General features: G+C 36.4%; 1 protein-coding gene across 1 annotated transcript; it reads right to left on the bottom strand.

The window, feature by feature from the left end:
* Positions 1-6,511: 6,511 nt before the first annotated feature.
* On the bottom strand, positions 6,512-8,587 carry LOC114192230 (30 kDa ribonucleoprotein, chloroplastic-like). Its single transcript, XM_028081876.2, has 5 exons — positions 8,156-8,587; positions 7,949-8,050; positions 7,157-7,477; positions 6,901-6,973; positions 6,512-6,764 (listed from the first exon to the last, which is right to left on the bottom strand). Exons 1-4 carry the CDS (start codon positions 8,492-8,494, stop codon positions 6,914-6,916), a joined length of 822 nt encoding a protein of 273 aa, XP_027937677.1. The 5' UTR covers positions 8,495-8,587; the 3' UTR covers positions 6,512-6,764; positions 6,901-6,913.
* Between the last annotated feature and the right edge of the window lie 7,844 nt (positions 8,588-16,431).

Genomic DNA, 16,431 nt, shown 5'->3' with positions numbered 1-16,431 from the left:
GCCCATATGTCACATTGTATTAAATCAAAACAATTAATAGAATAAGAAATGCTTTTGGGAAAGGGGAGCTTATATTACTTGACATAGTGGCAGATATCACAAACAACTTTAGAGGGTGCTTGAACATAAGGAAAATTTTACATATTTTTTCCACGATTTTGTATCCAAAATGCCCAAATCTATAGTGCCACATACCAATCTCTACCTATTTGTAAGAAGCAATAGATTTGGGAACATAATCTTGATTAAAAGTAGGAAAAGTAGGAACATAATCATGATAAGGCCTTTGTAGACCTTAGCATGCCCAATCATCTTCAAGGTAGAATTGTACTGAATCTGACATATCTTAGAAGGAAAAGTTAGAGTGTAGTTCATATCCTTGATTAAACTTTGAAAAGATATGAGATTGAAAGAGAATTTAGGAATGTATAAAACATTAAAAATAGTGAAATCTTTGGAAATTTAACATATATATATATATTATAAATTCATTTATTATTTATTAGTCTATTGTTATCTATTTATTCCTCCTACAAGAAAACCAAATATTCGGAGCACTAGGCTCTAATACCAGTGATGACAAAACTGAAGATAGAAGAAAGATGGATTGATAATGGAACAGAAGCTTATTTTAATGATTATATGGAAGAAATAGATTAAAATTAATAAAATCGAAATAGAATTTATAATTTCCATCAAAGAGAAAGCTTTGGAATGAAAGCTCAAAACTTCACAAACATTACTTCATAAAACTTTTTCACAGACACTTACAAAAACTTGCATATAAAACTTCACACACAAAAGATCATATGAACACACTAGAACACACTCGGCAGACACTTATTTATAGATACATAAGAACACGCTAGAACTTTTTGTAGTAGTTGACAAAATCACGAACAAAAAGACCATTCCCGAGGCGTGTAGATTCACTGTCCTTAAGGACTTATCCGTGGTGAATTGTGCAAGCCCCCTAAGATACAATAGGAAATTCCCAAAAATTTTGAGGATCTCAGAACTAGCAAGATAACTCTTAAAAAGAGTAAATAAAGAAAGTCAGGATAAGAAGAAGAGATATAAGAGAAAAAGGAGGATGAGAGAATGAGGGAGAATTGAATGAGAGTACGAAAGTGTGTGTTTGAGGGAGGAGTATAGTGCTCTATTTATAGAGGTGGATGGGGGCATAGATGGGCCAAAATCCATGGCCTGCAAAAGAAAAAAAAATCTCCAGCAACCAGCTTCACGTATAGTGTGGAAGGGAAACAAATCCAACGTTTGAAAAGTGGTTGCAATGGCTGCACCAGAACTCGTAGAAGAGGGAGAAAATCTTTCTTTTCTTTCCAATACACATGCTATTTATATAATAATCCCCGACATATTGCAAAAGATAAGAGATAAAAAGAAGAAAAGAGAAAATCCTGGGTTTCACATAGGATGTAATGCATTAGAGCTGGTATAACAAGCTATATGAACTAGTTTTAGATTGGGAAACTTAACATACAGTGTAGTTGGTATAGCAAGCTATATGAACCAAGGACACTTTATGTGTGTTAGCGGTTTATCAATCACAATACACCACCACAATTCTTGTTGTTATCGATGTGTTGTGCTTACTAGGCCATGCGTGTGCCCGGTATTCATGAGTACTCCAAAGATTATGCCAAGACCTCATACAAGTGGTCCCACTTAACACTCATATAGGTGATTTCATCAAGTGTATCCTGCAAATCATACACCACCCGTAAAGGATATGAAAATCATTAAAAATTTGCTTAAATTAAAATTCTTACATCATAGAGAATTTTAATTACAAAATTTAACCTTTCAATATTGTAGTCTCTAGCACTTTCACACACCATAAGAATGGCCAATATTGATTCAAAATCAATTTAGTGCTATCAGAACTAACATGTGATTTGTTTTTACCCATATGAACCTTATTCATGGGATCTCCAATCACAAAGGTTGGGTTACCATCACTTATTTTTTTGCAAGTGGCTTAAGTCTCATTCCCCTCGATGTTTCTAAAATCATATTTCTTCCCAAGGGTTTAGTCAGAGGATTTGCTAGATTTTGTTCTGACCTCACATAATCAATGGAAATAATTCCACTCTTTAGCAGCTACTTAACCAAATTATGTCTCAATTGTATATGTATGTTCTTTCCATTGTAGTTCTTATTTTTAGTTATAGCTCTTGCCGATTGGCAATCACAACGTATTGACATAGATAGGGTTGGTTTCATTCATAGAGGAATGTTTGATAAGAAGTTTTTCAACCACTCAGCCTCACTACCAGCCATTTCGAGAGCAACAAACTCATATTCCATTGTTGATCTTGCAATAATTGTTTGCCCGGTTGATCTTCATGTAATAGCACCACCCCCAAGTGTAAATACATAACCATTAGTGAATTTTGTCTCATCTGAATCAGAGATCCAGTTAGCATCATTGTACCTTTCTAATATAGTGGAAAATCCACTATATTCAATGGCATAATCCATTGAACCTCGTAAGTATCTCATAAGTCTTGTAAGTGCATACAAATGTTCCTGATTAGGACATTGAGTGTACCTACTTAGTCTACCTACTGCATAAGCAATATTAGGTCTTGAATAGCTCATTAAGTGCAGTAAGCTCCCAATTATCTAGGCATACTAAGGTTGAGAAACATATTCTTCTCTATTTGTCATTAATTTATGGTTAGCATCATAAGGGGTACTCACTGATTTGAAGTCATAATATCCAAACTTCCTAAGAAGTTTCTCAATGTATTACTCTTGGGATAGTAATATACTATCTCCCTTCCTTATGATTATAACACCTAAAATCACATTGGCTTCACCCATGTCTTTCATTTCAAAATTAGATCCTAAAAACAATTTAGTTCTAGAAACTATATTAATGCATGTACCAAATATTAACATGTCATCCACATACAAACATATAATGACACATTCACCATTTTCAGATTTAAAATACACACATTTATCAGCATCATTAGATAAGAAACCATCACATAGTAAGACACTATCTAGTTTTTCATGCCATTGTTTTGGTGCTTGTTTTAACCCATGCAATTAACCCATGCAAAGATTTTAAAAGCTTACATACCTTATTTTCTTGACCAGGGACAACACACCCTTTAGGTGGAGTCATATAGATTTTTTCCTCTAAATCACCATTTAGAAAAACAATCTTAACATCCATTTGTTGTATCACTAGCTTATGGGTAACTGCTAAGGCTAACAAAACTCGAATTGAGGAAATCTTTGTCACAAGAGCAAAGGGTTCAAAGTAATCTATGTTAGGTTTTTTAGTGAAACCTTTTGCTACTAACCTTGCTTTATACTTATCTATGGATCCATCTGCATAATACTTTTTCTTAAATATCCACTTACAACCAATGAGTTTTTCTCTTTTAGACAAATCTACAAAGGTCCAAGTATTATTTTTCTGAATTGATTCAATTTCAGTCCTAATGGCCTTATCCCACTATTTTGCATCAGGAACATTAGTAGCCTCTAGAAAGCTTGTTGGATCATTTCCAACTAGATAGGTATAAAAGTCATCTCCAAAAGAAGTTTCCTTCTTTGTCTTTTACTTCTTCTCAAAACTTCACACATGGCATCACTATTATTATCTATAGACTGTTCAAGTGTCTCACTAACCTTTAAAGAAAATATATATTCAAAGAACTTAACATTTTTGGTCTCCACAATAGTATTATGTTCTATTACATCACTTTTAAGAACAAGAAACTTATAGGCACTATGTTCAGCATAGCCTAAAATCATACAATCAGAGGTTTTAGAGCCTATTTTTCTTTTCTTAGGATCGGGTAACATTACCTTAGCTAGGCACCCCTACACTCTTAGATATTTAAGATTAGGTTGATAACCTCTCCACAACTCATAAGGAGTTTTATCGGTTTTCTTATGAGGTATCCTATTTTGTAAAAAACATGCAGTAAAAAGGGCTTCTACCTAAAGGTTATTTGGTGCACTAGAACAAATAAGCATGGCATTCATAATTTCCTTATGAGATATATTCTTTCTCTCAGCTACCTCATTAGACTCAGGTGAATATGGTGGGGTTACTTCATGGATGATACCTTCTTTAACACAATATTCATTAAATAAAACATATTCACCACCTCTATCTGATCTAATCCTCTTAATTTTCTTATTCAATTGATTTTCTCATCAGGAAGGATTATATTCTCAGCTTTGATACCTTCAAGCAGCTAGTGATATTCGTTGATTTGGATTTTAATGTCCTTATCTTCAATCATCTCCCAGTGGTAGTAGTTCCTTATGATAAATCTTTGTTTGACTACATCTTTTGCAGTATATTTGAGGATCAAAGAATCCCAAATTTCTTTTGCTTCCTTGTATGAACAGTACACATCGAACAGGTCATTAGACAATGCACTAAGTAAAGTGTGTCGACATACATTGTTTGCATGAATCTAGTCTTCAACTTGTTTTGAAGCGATATTGGAGTTGGGTTTTGAAGATGTGAGAGCAGTAGCAACTCCATACATGTTTAAAAGGGTAGACACACGTTCTTGCCAGCCATGGTTTTGACACATTCGAAAAAGGTTTCGCAAAGACCGTTTGAGCTCCGAAAACAGTATTTGGATTCTCCGTAGAGGATGAGTTGTTGTTGTTGTCAGCCATAAGTCCTTAAGATTGTTGTAGTAGCTGACAAAATCACGAACAAAAAGACTTCCCAAGGCGTGTAGATTCACTATCCTTAAGGACTTATCCTCGGTGTATTGTGCAAACTCCCCCAGGATACAACAGGAACTTCTCGAAAATTCTGAGAATCTCAGAACTAGCAAGATAACTCTTAAAAAGAGTAAATAAAGAAACCCAGGATAAGAAGAAAAGATTAAGAGAAAAGAAGGCTGGTAGAATGAAAGAGAATTGAATGAGAGTATGGAAGTGTGTGTTTGAGGGATGAGTATAGTGCTCTATTTATAAAGGTTGATGGGAGCATAGATGGGCCAAAATCCATGGCTTGCGAAAGAAAAAAAATCTCCAGCAACCAACTTCACGTGGAGTGTGGAAGGGAAACAAATCCAAAGTTTGAAAAGTGGTTGCCACGGCTACACCATATCCCATGGAAGAGGGATAAAATCTCGCTTTTCTTTACAATACACATGCTACTTATATAACAGAACTTACACAATTTAATACAATACCCTTACATGATTTACAACTTTGTCATTGATTTTACTATTTAAGATTCTTTAATGAAAATATCTCGTCTATTATCAAGCTTGTCATGATGAGCATCTTGTCACTTCTTTTTTTTTTTCTTTTTCAACTTCCCATTATGAGAATTTTGTCATGTCTTCTTTTTCATCTTCTTGTCATGATGAGCATCTTGTCACTTCTTCTTTTTTCTTTTTCAATTTCCCATTATGGGAATCTTGTCATGTCTTCTTTTTCGTCTTCAAACTTTAATAATGGAAATCTTGTCATATTTTCTTAGTTGAACATGTCATAGGGATTGAATTGATTACTCTCTTCTTTAGAGTTAGTCTTTGATCTTGTTGATTTTGCCTTGATTATTTTTTCAAATTCCTTCATGCTTATTATTGTTATTAATTCTGCTAATAACCTTTGTTTTTCTGCTAGAAATAATGACTCTTGTGTCAATGATAAACTTGTTTCTTCCCTCTTTTGATTGTAATTTGTTTGCCATTGATGAATATTTCTTTTGTAATGAGACCTATATCAAACTTTGACCACCACTTGATTTTAAACTTTCTTGACATAAATTTGATGTCTACACTTTCATATGTTGATTCAATAATGTATTTCCAAGTTACAATCCAAGTTATACGTTGAGTAACAACAAAGGATATCAATTTATATCAAGAATCAAACGAAATATTTTTTCGAAAATATGAATAAATTTCAATAACTTGAAAGGGAAACTTTGTCAATAATGAACCAAATTCAGAAAGCCATTTAATAAACCATTTTTGAAATTTTAGAGAGATTAATCTCCTAATCCATAAGAACCACAATGTGTTCCAAGATGGACATATAATGCCCATGATTGTGTAAACTTTTTGTTCGTTGCATGTTCTATACAAATTATCTTTTTCCATCTAAGAATTCTTTCCTGAGTTTCGTAATTCAGTTTCTACAAGTATGCATCATATATTAAGGCCGTTAAGCTATTTTTTGTTTAACAGTTAAAGCCAGGTGCTGCGTCTCTCAAAGCCACTTTCTGTTAATTGATACATAGTTCCTGTTTAATATTGAAAAAGGTGACATTAATTCTATGACGTAAAATAAAAAACAAATCCTCTTCAAACATGAAAGAAACCACATCTTAATAATTCAAAGCTTGATCAGCTCAATTGTCTGTGGATTCCTCTTTAGCTATTCAGATTAAATTTTAGCATATTCAGATTAATCTGTTTATTTCTTCAAGTACTTGTAAATGACCTTATCCAAATAAAAGAAAATTGTGAGGGAATTTGAAACAGGATAAGCAATAATAACTGAGACATCTACTTCTATAGTAAAAATAGTGATACAAATCAGTTTGAAATGAACAACCAAATTTGTAACATTCAACTTCCATTCGTACAAGAGGCAGGGATGAGGTTTTTCCTCTAGAAAGAAACTGGTCAGATATTATCACTGTGTTTAGACGTAGTCTCAATAAGTAGGTGTGTTTTTCATCCCCACAAACTGTTGGCCAGTGTCTACTTCTTGAATCCGTATAAACTCCCAACTACCTGTTATGTCAACCATTATCAGAAGCTTGGAACATTGGTCACAACACAAATGTATTGCGGTAAAAAATATCATGATCATAAGATGCTATAATGGCATCAGAAAACACTTGTATTGAGAAGAGCATAGAAATGCTACCAAAATCCTCTCTTCAAAACCGCTTCGGCTTCGAATCTGCTAACGAAACTCGTATAGCTCTGCCATTCAAGTCCTGCAACAAATGTCAAATAAACACAGTTTTATACAAACCCATAGGACTTTGAAATGTGAATTCCGAAAAAGAAAAGGCACAACCTTGGTTTTATGCGCCTTCTAAACAAATGGGGATATATATGGAAGAAAAAGTAAACTAAAAATATTTCACAAACCAACTCTTCAGGATTAGCACGCTTACCACACCATCCAAGGACTCAATTGCACTGTTAACTTCTTCGGAACTACTGTAAGTCACAAATCCAAAGCCTCTTGATCGTCCACTGTCTCTGTCATAGACTACCCTTGCTTCCAGGACATTTCCTTGTTCCCGAAACAATGACTCCAACGCTACGTGGTCAACACCCCAAGCAAGATTACCCACATGGACTTTGTGTTTATTATCTGAAAAATCACCACCACCACCACCACCAACTCTGTTAGAACTTCTAAAACGAGAAGAACTCTCATTCCGAGCAGGGGGTGGCCCAGCATTCACTTTCAAGGCCCTTCCATCCAGTTCCTATCAATTACCAAAAGATCCATTCCTTAGATATGATAAAGAAATGAACACATACATGGCAGTGATAAATGCAAATTATATATTCACATTTCACACCAGACAAGTTCAACCCTCAAACAAAACTGTTTAACCACTAGCTTGTTGGATTACAGGCAAATTGCTGTTTGTATCAACCAATACAGATATTGAGTGAAATTTGTATGCCAAGGGTAATAGAGTTAATTCTGGGACTGAGTAAGACCCACCAAGAGTTTCTCTGGCTGGTTTCATAGTGTAAGTATCAAAATTGATTAACAACTCCAATGCAACTCAAAAACCAACTCCACCTTACCACAACTATTCTTCCAAACATCACCCAAACATAAATCAATTTTATCAACCCCATTATCACCAATCTAGAAAGAACCAAACAAACGCTAAGGCTTCAAACACAAGTCATCTTCATCAACAACAACAAAACTATAAACTCACATATCCATTGAACTGCTGAACAGCCGCTTCAACCTCCTCAGCCGAAGACATGGTCACAAACCCAAACCCCCTGCTTCTCCCAGTCGTCTTATCATAAATCACCTGTCCAAAACACAAAAACAAGTCACGACCCAATTCAATTCTGCCCAAAGGGCTTCCAAAAAACCCCTCAAAAAACCAAACTTGGAACCGAAACATAAACATCACCTCGACCACCTCCACGACCCCAACGCTTTCGAAGAGCTCTGCGAGCTGCGCACTGTCGACGCTGAACGGAAGGTTGCCGACAAAGACCTTAAGGTCGGGGGAGAAGCTCTGGCCGGCGCTGAAGGTGTCCTCTTGCTGGCCGTAGTCAGAGACGGCGACACGGGGAAGGAAGCGTGAGGGTAGGGAGAAAGTGGATTTGAGGAAAACGGTAGAAATGGAGATGGGTTTGGCGTTAGGGGTGAGGGAGAGAGAAGAGGAGAAGCATTTGGGAGAAGAGAGAGGATGATGTGTTCTGAGAGTGAGAGTTGGGAGTGCAAGAGAAGTTGCAGAGGTAGACATTGTAACGGATAAGGTTTTGGAGAAAGGAGAAGAAGTAGGGTTTATGGAGGAAGAGGAGATTTTGAGTGAGTGAGGAGTGTGATGATATTTATGAGCAAAAAGGAGAAAGCATAGTGATAAGGTTTATTCATCATCCATTTACTACTTTATCCTTCATCTTTCTCATCAGACAGATATTTTCTTCATCCTTCTAAAAACATTAGGTCTTTTCTGGGAATCAAAATATTTATCGACGTGGACATGGTAACGTTCAGATATTTTGGGTATGGGTGAAATGAATATGCAGAAATACGGGGTTTCTTCTTACACCTACCAGATTTCTTTTTCACCTCCAAAGTTTTTGCTTTTCAAATTATACCCTTAAACAAAATAAATCAGAATTAAAAAAATTGCTGACCAAACATATTTATTGTTTGTCTGTCATCTCAATTTCCAAATCACTTTCCAACTTAGTTTCAAGTTTAAACAGCGTTCTCTATTTTTCGCATTGTTCTCATTTTCTAAGGGTTTCTCGGCGTTTTCATTGCATCTACATTCTCTATTCTCTGATCATTAGCATTGTACATAAGCATCAGCGAAGTTTTCTTGAGTATTGTCTTATATTGCGGTCAGTTTTTTCCTATTTCACCATCTACCTCACCTTCATTTTTCAGCAATGCATGCATTCATTCGTTGTAATGGCTTGAAATATTTCATGCGTTAACTATTTGAGCATGCTAGTAGTATAAAATAAGAAGTTTTGAGAGAAATCGTAGACAAATTATAAAGATAAGTTTACCGAAAATATATATATATATATATATATATATATATATATGTATGATTTTTTCAACCTTTAACAGAGGTCAACATCCGATAAACAAATGTACTAGATGTCGAGATCCGGGTCGTGCTAAATTTAAAAATGGACTTTCGAAGTGTAAATAAAACTTGTTTTGTGTATTTCAGATGTCGAGATCCAATTTGTGTTTTTGTCAGATGCCTTTCGGATGTGGAGTTCCGGTTTCATAGGCTCCCGGATGTGGAAATAAAATATAGGTTCTCGCTTCCAAATGTGGACTTCCAGAAGGTTACTTTCCCATTTCGAATATAGGTTCTCGTCTTTAACTGAATGTTGACTTCCACAATTGTCTTTAATCAGATGTCGACTTTCGGAAGGTTCTTCACTCGGATGTCAAGTTCCTATTTGATGTGTTCCTGAAAGTGGAAAAAATATGTTCTCATCTCTAGATGTTGAGATCCGGTACGGTCTGCTGGCTTTCGAAACTCGATTTCCAATGACACGAAATCCCATTCCTTTCTTTTTCTTTTTTCTTTATGCGTGATGACAGGCTAGTTTAGAGCATCTTGAACATGTATCCCTCTAAAGTTGTGTGCTTTATCGATGTATCCCTCTGAAGGGTTATTCAAAGTGTTAGTGTTGTAATGGTGCTCTAGTATTAAATTTGCATGGGAGAGGTGTGGAGTTAAGCTACTACGTGTTGTTATTAATGATGGTAATGAGACGATTAAAGACGTGCATTTGTGATGCATATTTCTAGTGGAGACATAACATTATTTTTGTGCAAGTGAATTAAGATTTTACAAGAAAAACAAGTGTATTTTGATGTTGATCGAGAGAAATCTCCTAAACTTACTTGTTAATGTTGTGGTGACGATAATAAGTATTTTCATTGCATGAGCTTCCACTTGCATGCTTCATTTTCAACTATATATGTTTTATATCTTAAGTTCAATGATATCATAGTGTCCTTTGAATTTAAGAAAAACATCGTTATTGGTGTATATATTTTAAGATAAGTACGAGCAAGTTTATATTTTTTATTCTGTATGTTGATGATATCTTGCTTGTGACTAATGATCTTGGTCTATTAAGTAAGACTAATAGATTTCTCTTTAATAACTTTGAAATGAAAGATATGGATAAAACATACTATGTGATAAGAATAGAAGTATTCAGTGATAGAGCACAAAAACTGTTAGGTTTGTCTCAAAAAACATATTAATAAAGTTTTAGAGAGATTTAAAATCGATAAATGTTTAGCATCTCCTGTTCCAATACAAAAAGGAAACAAATTTAGTTTCATGCAATCTTTAAAGAATGATTTGGAATGGAAACAAATGGAAGACATCCCTTATGCATTTGTTGTTGGGAGTTTGATGTATATTAAAAAATGTATGAGGCTAGATAGCTTTGTAGTTGGTATGCTCGGTAGATATCGGGGTAATCCAGAACTGGATCATCAGAAAGTTACAAAGAAATTTTAAGATACCTAAAAGAAACAAAGAATCATATGCTTACTTATAGGAAATTTGGTCACCTTGAGGTGATTGGATATACAAATTCAAACTTCGTCAATTGTATGGATATAAAAAAGTTAACATTTGGTTATGTGTATCTTTTAGCCGAATAAACGATTTCATGGAAAAATGGGAAATAAACTATCATTGTTGCATCCTGTAACATCCCGACAGGATATTACATATTTAAATAATAAAAAAATAGTAAATAATAGTCAATTAATGAAACCTTATTTCCCAAAAATGAGGAAAATTTAAAACTTTATTGCATTTATAAAATATCTCAAATTCAACTTATAAACTCAGTTATAAAATAAATCCATGTTCATAAACCAAAGGTTACAAATTTGTAAAATCCATAATAAAACAACTCTATAAAAAATCTCCCAAGCTAGCTCATGCTCTGTCTCTAAGCCTCACCAGATCCACCTGCAACATCATCTGCTCCCGTGTACCATGTACACGATCATCGCCAAACACAAGCAAATAGGGTGAGTTAATATCAACAAATCATATATATATATATATATATATATATATATATATATATATATATATAACATCTATATATCAACATCAATATACCAAAGGAATCCCATCCTATGATTTCATGCCACAAAGGCACCACCATGTTAACCCGTGTTCTACGTCTCTTAATGAGTACCTTAAGGTGTCTTGCTACCACACCTACCAGCCATAACTGATAGAGCACGTGCGAGAAACCATGCTACGAATCACACTTCGCAACACCAGGTGGAGTTCCCAATACGAATAAACATTCGTAACGTCGCAAGACTACCAAACTAGTCAGCTTGATGCTGAGAAGGGCAATCTAACTGGATCCTTTGTACACGCCACAACGTGCACACTCACACCGGCAACACTCGCCAACCCAAGCCACAACTCAAGAGTTCCTCGTGTTCATCCACCATCCCGAGCCACAACTCAAGAGATGTCATTCTGAGCCACAACTCAAGGAACGCCACGTATTTAACCCTCATCCCAAGCCACAACTCAAGGGATACGTTATGAGCCACAACTCAAGGAACACCAGTAAGTCGACCTTCGAGATATCACCAAATCCTTGTAGATCACGCACATCTAAAGCATGCAAAACACTATCGTCTAGCGCTATTCATGAGTCGTCAAGCGCAACGTGCTTCCAGATCGCCTGGCGGGGGACGCATGCTGCCAAGCGCCAAGCACCACTGCACACCCTACCTCTGCAGGTATCGCCTGGTGGGACTACCTTCATCGCCAGGCACCACACGTTCTTATTACCCTCTGTATTCATAGTTGTCCCGTGTCGGTTTCCATGCTACTGCTAGGTGCCACACCAGTACTCACACAATACTGGTTCTGGTTTAGGTTCAGGTGTAGTCGCTCACATCCTTACACATTGTCGCAACCGGAATCGCGACGGGAAGGCGAATCAAAAAAAGAAACGGGTTTAAAAAGGATTTAGGAGTAGCCACCATAGTTATTCTGGAAAACTATGAAAAACCATAAAAATAAGACAAGTCTGCGAAAAACCAGATTTTGGATCCGAGAGTCGGTTACGCATAAGGAAGGTGTTAGCACCCTACGACGCCTGCCCGAGGGCGGTACCTTTAATTAAAAATGCAAAGCTGATGTGGTTTTCAAGTTATTAATTTTCCCCAAAAATAATAAGACAAAAAAATGATAATAAGAAACAAAAATATTTTTTTTTAATTTTTTGGGCCCGACAAGGATTGACCTTGGTCCTACGTATTCTCATTAAAAATGAGAAATCAGGGTTACGTAGTTCTTTAAAGATATTTGTGGGAAAATATTGGTGTTTTTTGTATTTTTGAAATTTTATATTTTTTTGTATTTTTGAATTAATTGAAAATATGTGTCACACGATGCGAGCGGTCGGACGGACACTAAAAGAAAAAGAAAACTATTTTTCGATATTTTCAAATTATTTGGAAGAAAGTGTCACACGACGCGAGCGGCCGGACAGACACAATAAAAAAGAAAGAGAACCCCTTTTTTATTTTCCTATATTTTAATTTTTATGATTTTTAAATACGTTTGTTTTCTTTTTTTTAAAATAAATAAATAAATAAATAAATTTATAAAAGGATGAAATTATTTAAGAAGAATAAAAATGGGAAACAGAAGGTAAGGGTGCACGAGTAATTGGTGGGGTGCACAAAGCAAATACAACAACAAGCCCAAAAACAATAGACAAAGACATGGGGTGCAGGAGTGTCACATGTGGGAGGTGCATGATGTAACAGGTGGGGTGCGTGCAGTAAATAAAGGGGTGTGCTAAGGAAACAAAAAAAGGAGGTGCAGGAATTAAAATTGGGGGTGTGCGAAAAGAAAGGAGGAGGGTGTGGTTGAGTTAAAAGAGGGGGTGTGCGTGGTAAAAGGGTTCAATGCCTGCTGCCCCTTTTTATTTTTTCAGAAAAACCCTAACAGAAGCCAAAGCTTCTTCCCCTCACATGGCAGCCTCTTCTTCTCGACACCACCACAACTCCAACCTCTGTCACCGTTCGCCTCTGTTTCTGCTTCACCGCACCACCACGACACCGAGCAGCTAGCTCGCCGGCGACAACGCCGATCATCACCCACCGGCGACACATCTCTTTCTTCCTTTTTCTCCAACGCGCACGAGATAGGTGAGATCTCCAGAGCCCCGCCGTCGCTCACCGCGCCGCTCTAGCCACCAGAGCCTCACCGTCGACGCCGGAAGCCACTCCTTCTCTCCTTCTCTCTCGCGAGATCGACGCCCGCGCTAGGAGCCGCCGTCATGTGTATGCTCCTCAAGAACTGCCGCACCCGTGGCCACCGCACCGCGTCCCTGCCGTCGGAAACATCACCGGCGACATCCTGTTCTTAGGGGTGTCGTCGTCGAGAACCCGGGAACGCTCGGCCTTTGCTTTCTCTTCGCATATCGTCTTGAACCGCCTCTGTGTGATATCCAAGGTCGCTGCCGTCGGCGCGTCTTTCGTTTAAAGCTCCGAATCGCCAGCGGCCTCGCCGGCGGCGAGGGTTTCTATTCTTTGTTTTTTTTTTGTATTGGGTCGTTATGGTGAATTTGAGTGTGTGACAGTGATGATGACGAATGAATGTGATTCTGGTTGTTTGTGGTGTTGTGTTTGGGTTCTGGCTTGGCGGTCTTGCACTCACTCACTCGTACAACAGGAACATCCAAACAAAAATATATCTTAACAGATAAAATAAAATAAAAAAAACATTGTGCTCTGTTCTTTACTGTACCAGTTGCGATGGGAATAAACAAAAGGAATAACAGAGATGTAACTATGCTCATTTCAAACCATCTATACAACATAAGTTTTAATTCATACACCCATGAACATCAACAGCAACATCAAACCTTCCAATTTCAAAATTTGGGACAAGGCTGAGAGCAGATGTTGCTTCCTGCTCCTTCAGCCATCATGACCATGCTACATGCCCTTCCCCATACAAAACCATAATAGCGTAGCATGCATGGGTCTGACAATTCCCCATACAAAACCATAATAGCGTAGCAATGCATGGGTCTGACAAAAGAGAGGCCTTACGTTACTTCTTTCTTTCCCCTTTCCCTTCTCTCTCTTTTTTTCTTTTTTCTTTTTATTAAACTAGAATGAGAGATGTAAAACAAAAAAGGAGCTGTAATAACAGAAAGAAAAATAATGTAATAATCAAAATAATAAGCCCAAATAAACAAATAAATAAATAAAACAAAACTAAAATAAAATATATATAAAAAAATAAATAGATAATTATTTTTGTCAAACCAAAACATATTTTTTTTCTTTTCTTTTCTTAATTATTTATTTATTTATTCTTCTCAATTGAACTTTAATTAATTAATTAATTATTTTATTTTATCATTGTTATCCGGACGAAATTGGGTGTTGAGACACATAAAGTCACTCAACCAATCCAATTTTCATGTCATAGCACAATAACAATGCCCACAATACCATACTTCCATCATAATTACTACGTCAAGAGTTCTCACTTCAATCATACTATTATTAGAATGCTTAACCACCCTTAACCTTAAGTTAATGATATGCCTTATACCACTGTTATGAACACCTCATCACAATCAATTAGGAATACTACTAATACCATATCATTCATTAAATGGTCCCGTTTGTCTCACTACCTTGTCCTAATCTATAGCTTAACAAGCCTAAGTTTATCCATCCAAGCTCTTACACATATATATTCATGAACTCCTACTTCTTATTTCATCAGTCCATTACAATAATTTCTTTGTATCATCTAACTAATCCTCCATAATTACAATTCCCCATTACTTTAAGTCATGTCAATTCCAATACATCACATTAAACCTTATTAACATTTACCACCAGTTTTCAGTTTAGGCCAATCCCTATAATATTCCCAAACCTTCAAAGTATATTGCACATGACCCAAATTAATTTCCCAACCACCACTACGCACCAAAACTCACAAAACTCACAACTCTAGTATGGCACTTGGTGGCAACTAAGGTGCGGCCAAGCGGTTCCTACTTTTCTAGGACCCCAAAATTCTCCTTGCACCTGCGAACCTTAACCAACCCCAGGTATTCTGGTTTTAATCGAAATTTCGACCCAATAGGCTACACTCACATGTTTAGATTCACGATCCATTCCTAAAGCTCCAATATACGATATTTCATTAACAATTACTACTTAATTTAGTGCAATTTTGAGAATCCCAAATCATCAACCCTACAATAACATTCATACAATTTTCCCTAATTAATATCCAATTACAGTGTAATTACAACGATTCTTAATCCTCAACAATCACCGCATATACGAATTCCATTTTTCCTCGATTAAAATCGTTCCAGAACCCTAAAAACATCAAAATCGAACCAAAATTGGTTCGCGTCGCCTGGTGGGTGTTCATCACCGCCAGGCATTCAACAAAACCCAAAAAACTGGGTGCTCAGGGATGTGTCACCTGACGACACATTGCTTGTCGCTAGGCGATTCCTCGTAGGAACTTAGAAACCATCAACAAATGCATGAGTCGCCTGGCGACAGTTCATCGTCCGCTAGGCGGTTTCTGGAAATTTTCTAGAAACACAAATTTACATAGAATCATCACGGTTCAGGCTTTCAACAATCATTTAATGTATGTATAATAGCACGAATTAGAATAACGGAGTCCAAGTCCCCTAACCTGGATTTCTTCACTTTAAAACTGTTGATTCAAGAGTTCTTCCTTGACCAACAATGGCTTCCCTTGACAATTCCGCAACAGCCCTCAAACCTCTCTGAACGTAGTTCTTATGCTCTCAAAAACTAATTCAGATGTTTCCCAAGGTTGCCCTATGCTTTTCTCACTATGTCTTCTCTCTCTCCTTTTCTAATTTCACTTAATTAACCATAATTAAGTCAAAAACGAAAATTGCATTAAGATTGTTTTAATTGCTCAAGATGCCTTTGTGCCTGTTTTTCTAGCCTACCTTGGCAGTCTATTGTCAGCTAGGGTTTCTCTACCCTTTCACATTCGTGCCAAAAGAAATTTTGGCAAAAAAAAAATTTAGTTATTATTCACCAAGGTTCAAACCTATAACCATGCCAATGTCAAATCAACACACAACAACTTAACCAATTCATGTTTCA

This window comes from Vigna unguiculata, chromosome 7 (assembly GCF_037176805.1).
Source record: "Vigna unguiculata cultivar grain cowpea cultivar isolate G323 ecotype 2 chromosome 7, ASM3717680v1, whole genome shotgun sequence".
Taxonomy (NCBI): domain Eukaryota; kingdom Viridiplantae; phylum Streptophyta; class Magnoliopsida; order Fabales; family Fabaceae; genus Vigna; species Vigna unguiculata.
Note: the sequence above shows the minus strand (reverse complement) of the source record. Positions and strands in the feature narration are given on the sequence as shown.

Excerpts from the sequence above, each read along its gene's own strand:
- LOC114192230 (XM_028081876.2), bottom strand. The coding sequence starts at position 8,494 with ATGTCTACCTCTGCAACTTCTCTTGCACTCCCAACTCTCACTCTCAGA. Across the intron at positions 7,478-7,948 it reads TTCAGCAGTTCAATGGATAT|GAACTGGATGGAAGGGCCTT; the intron begins GTGAGTTTATAG and ends GGTAATTGATAG. Across the intron at positions 6,974-7,156 it reads TTGAGTCCTTGGATGGTGTG|GACTTGAATGGCAGAGCTAT; the intron begins GTAAGCGTGCTA and ends CATTTGTTGCAG.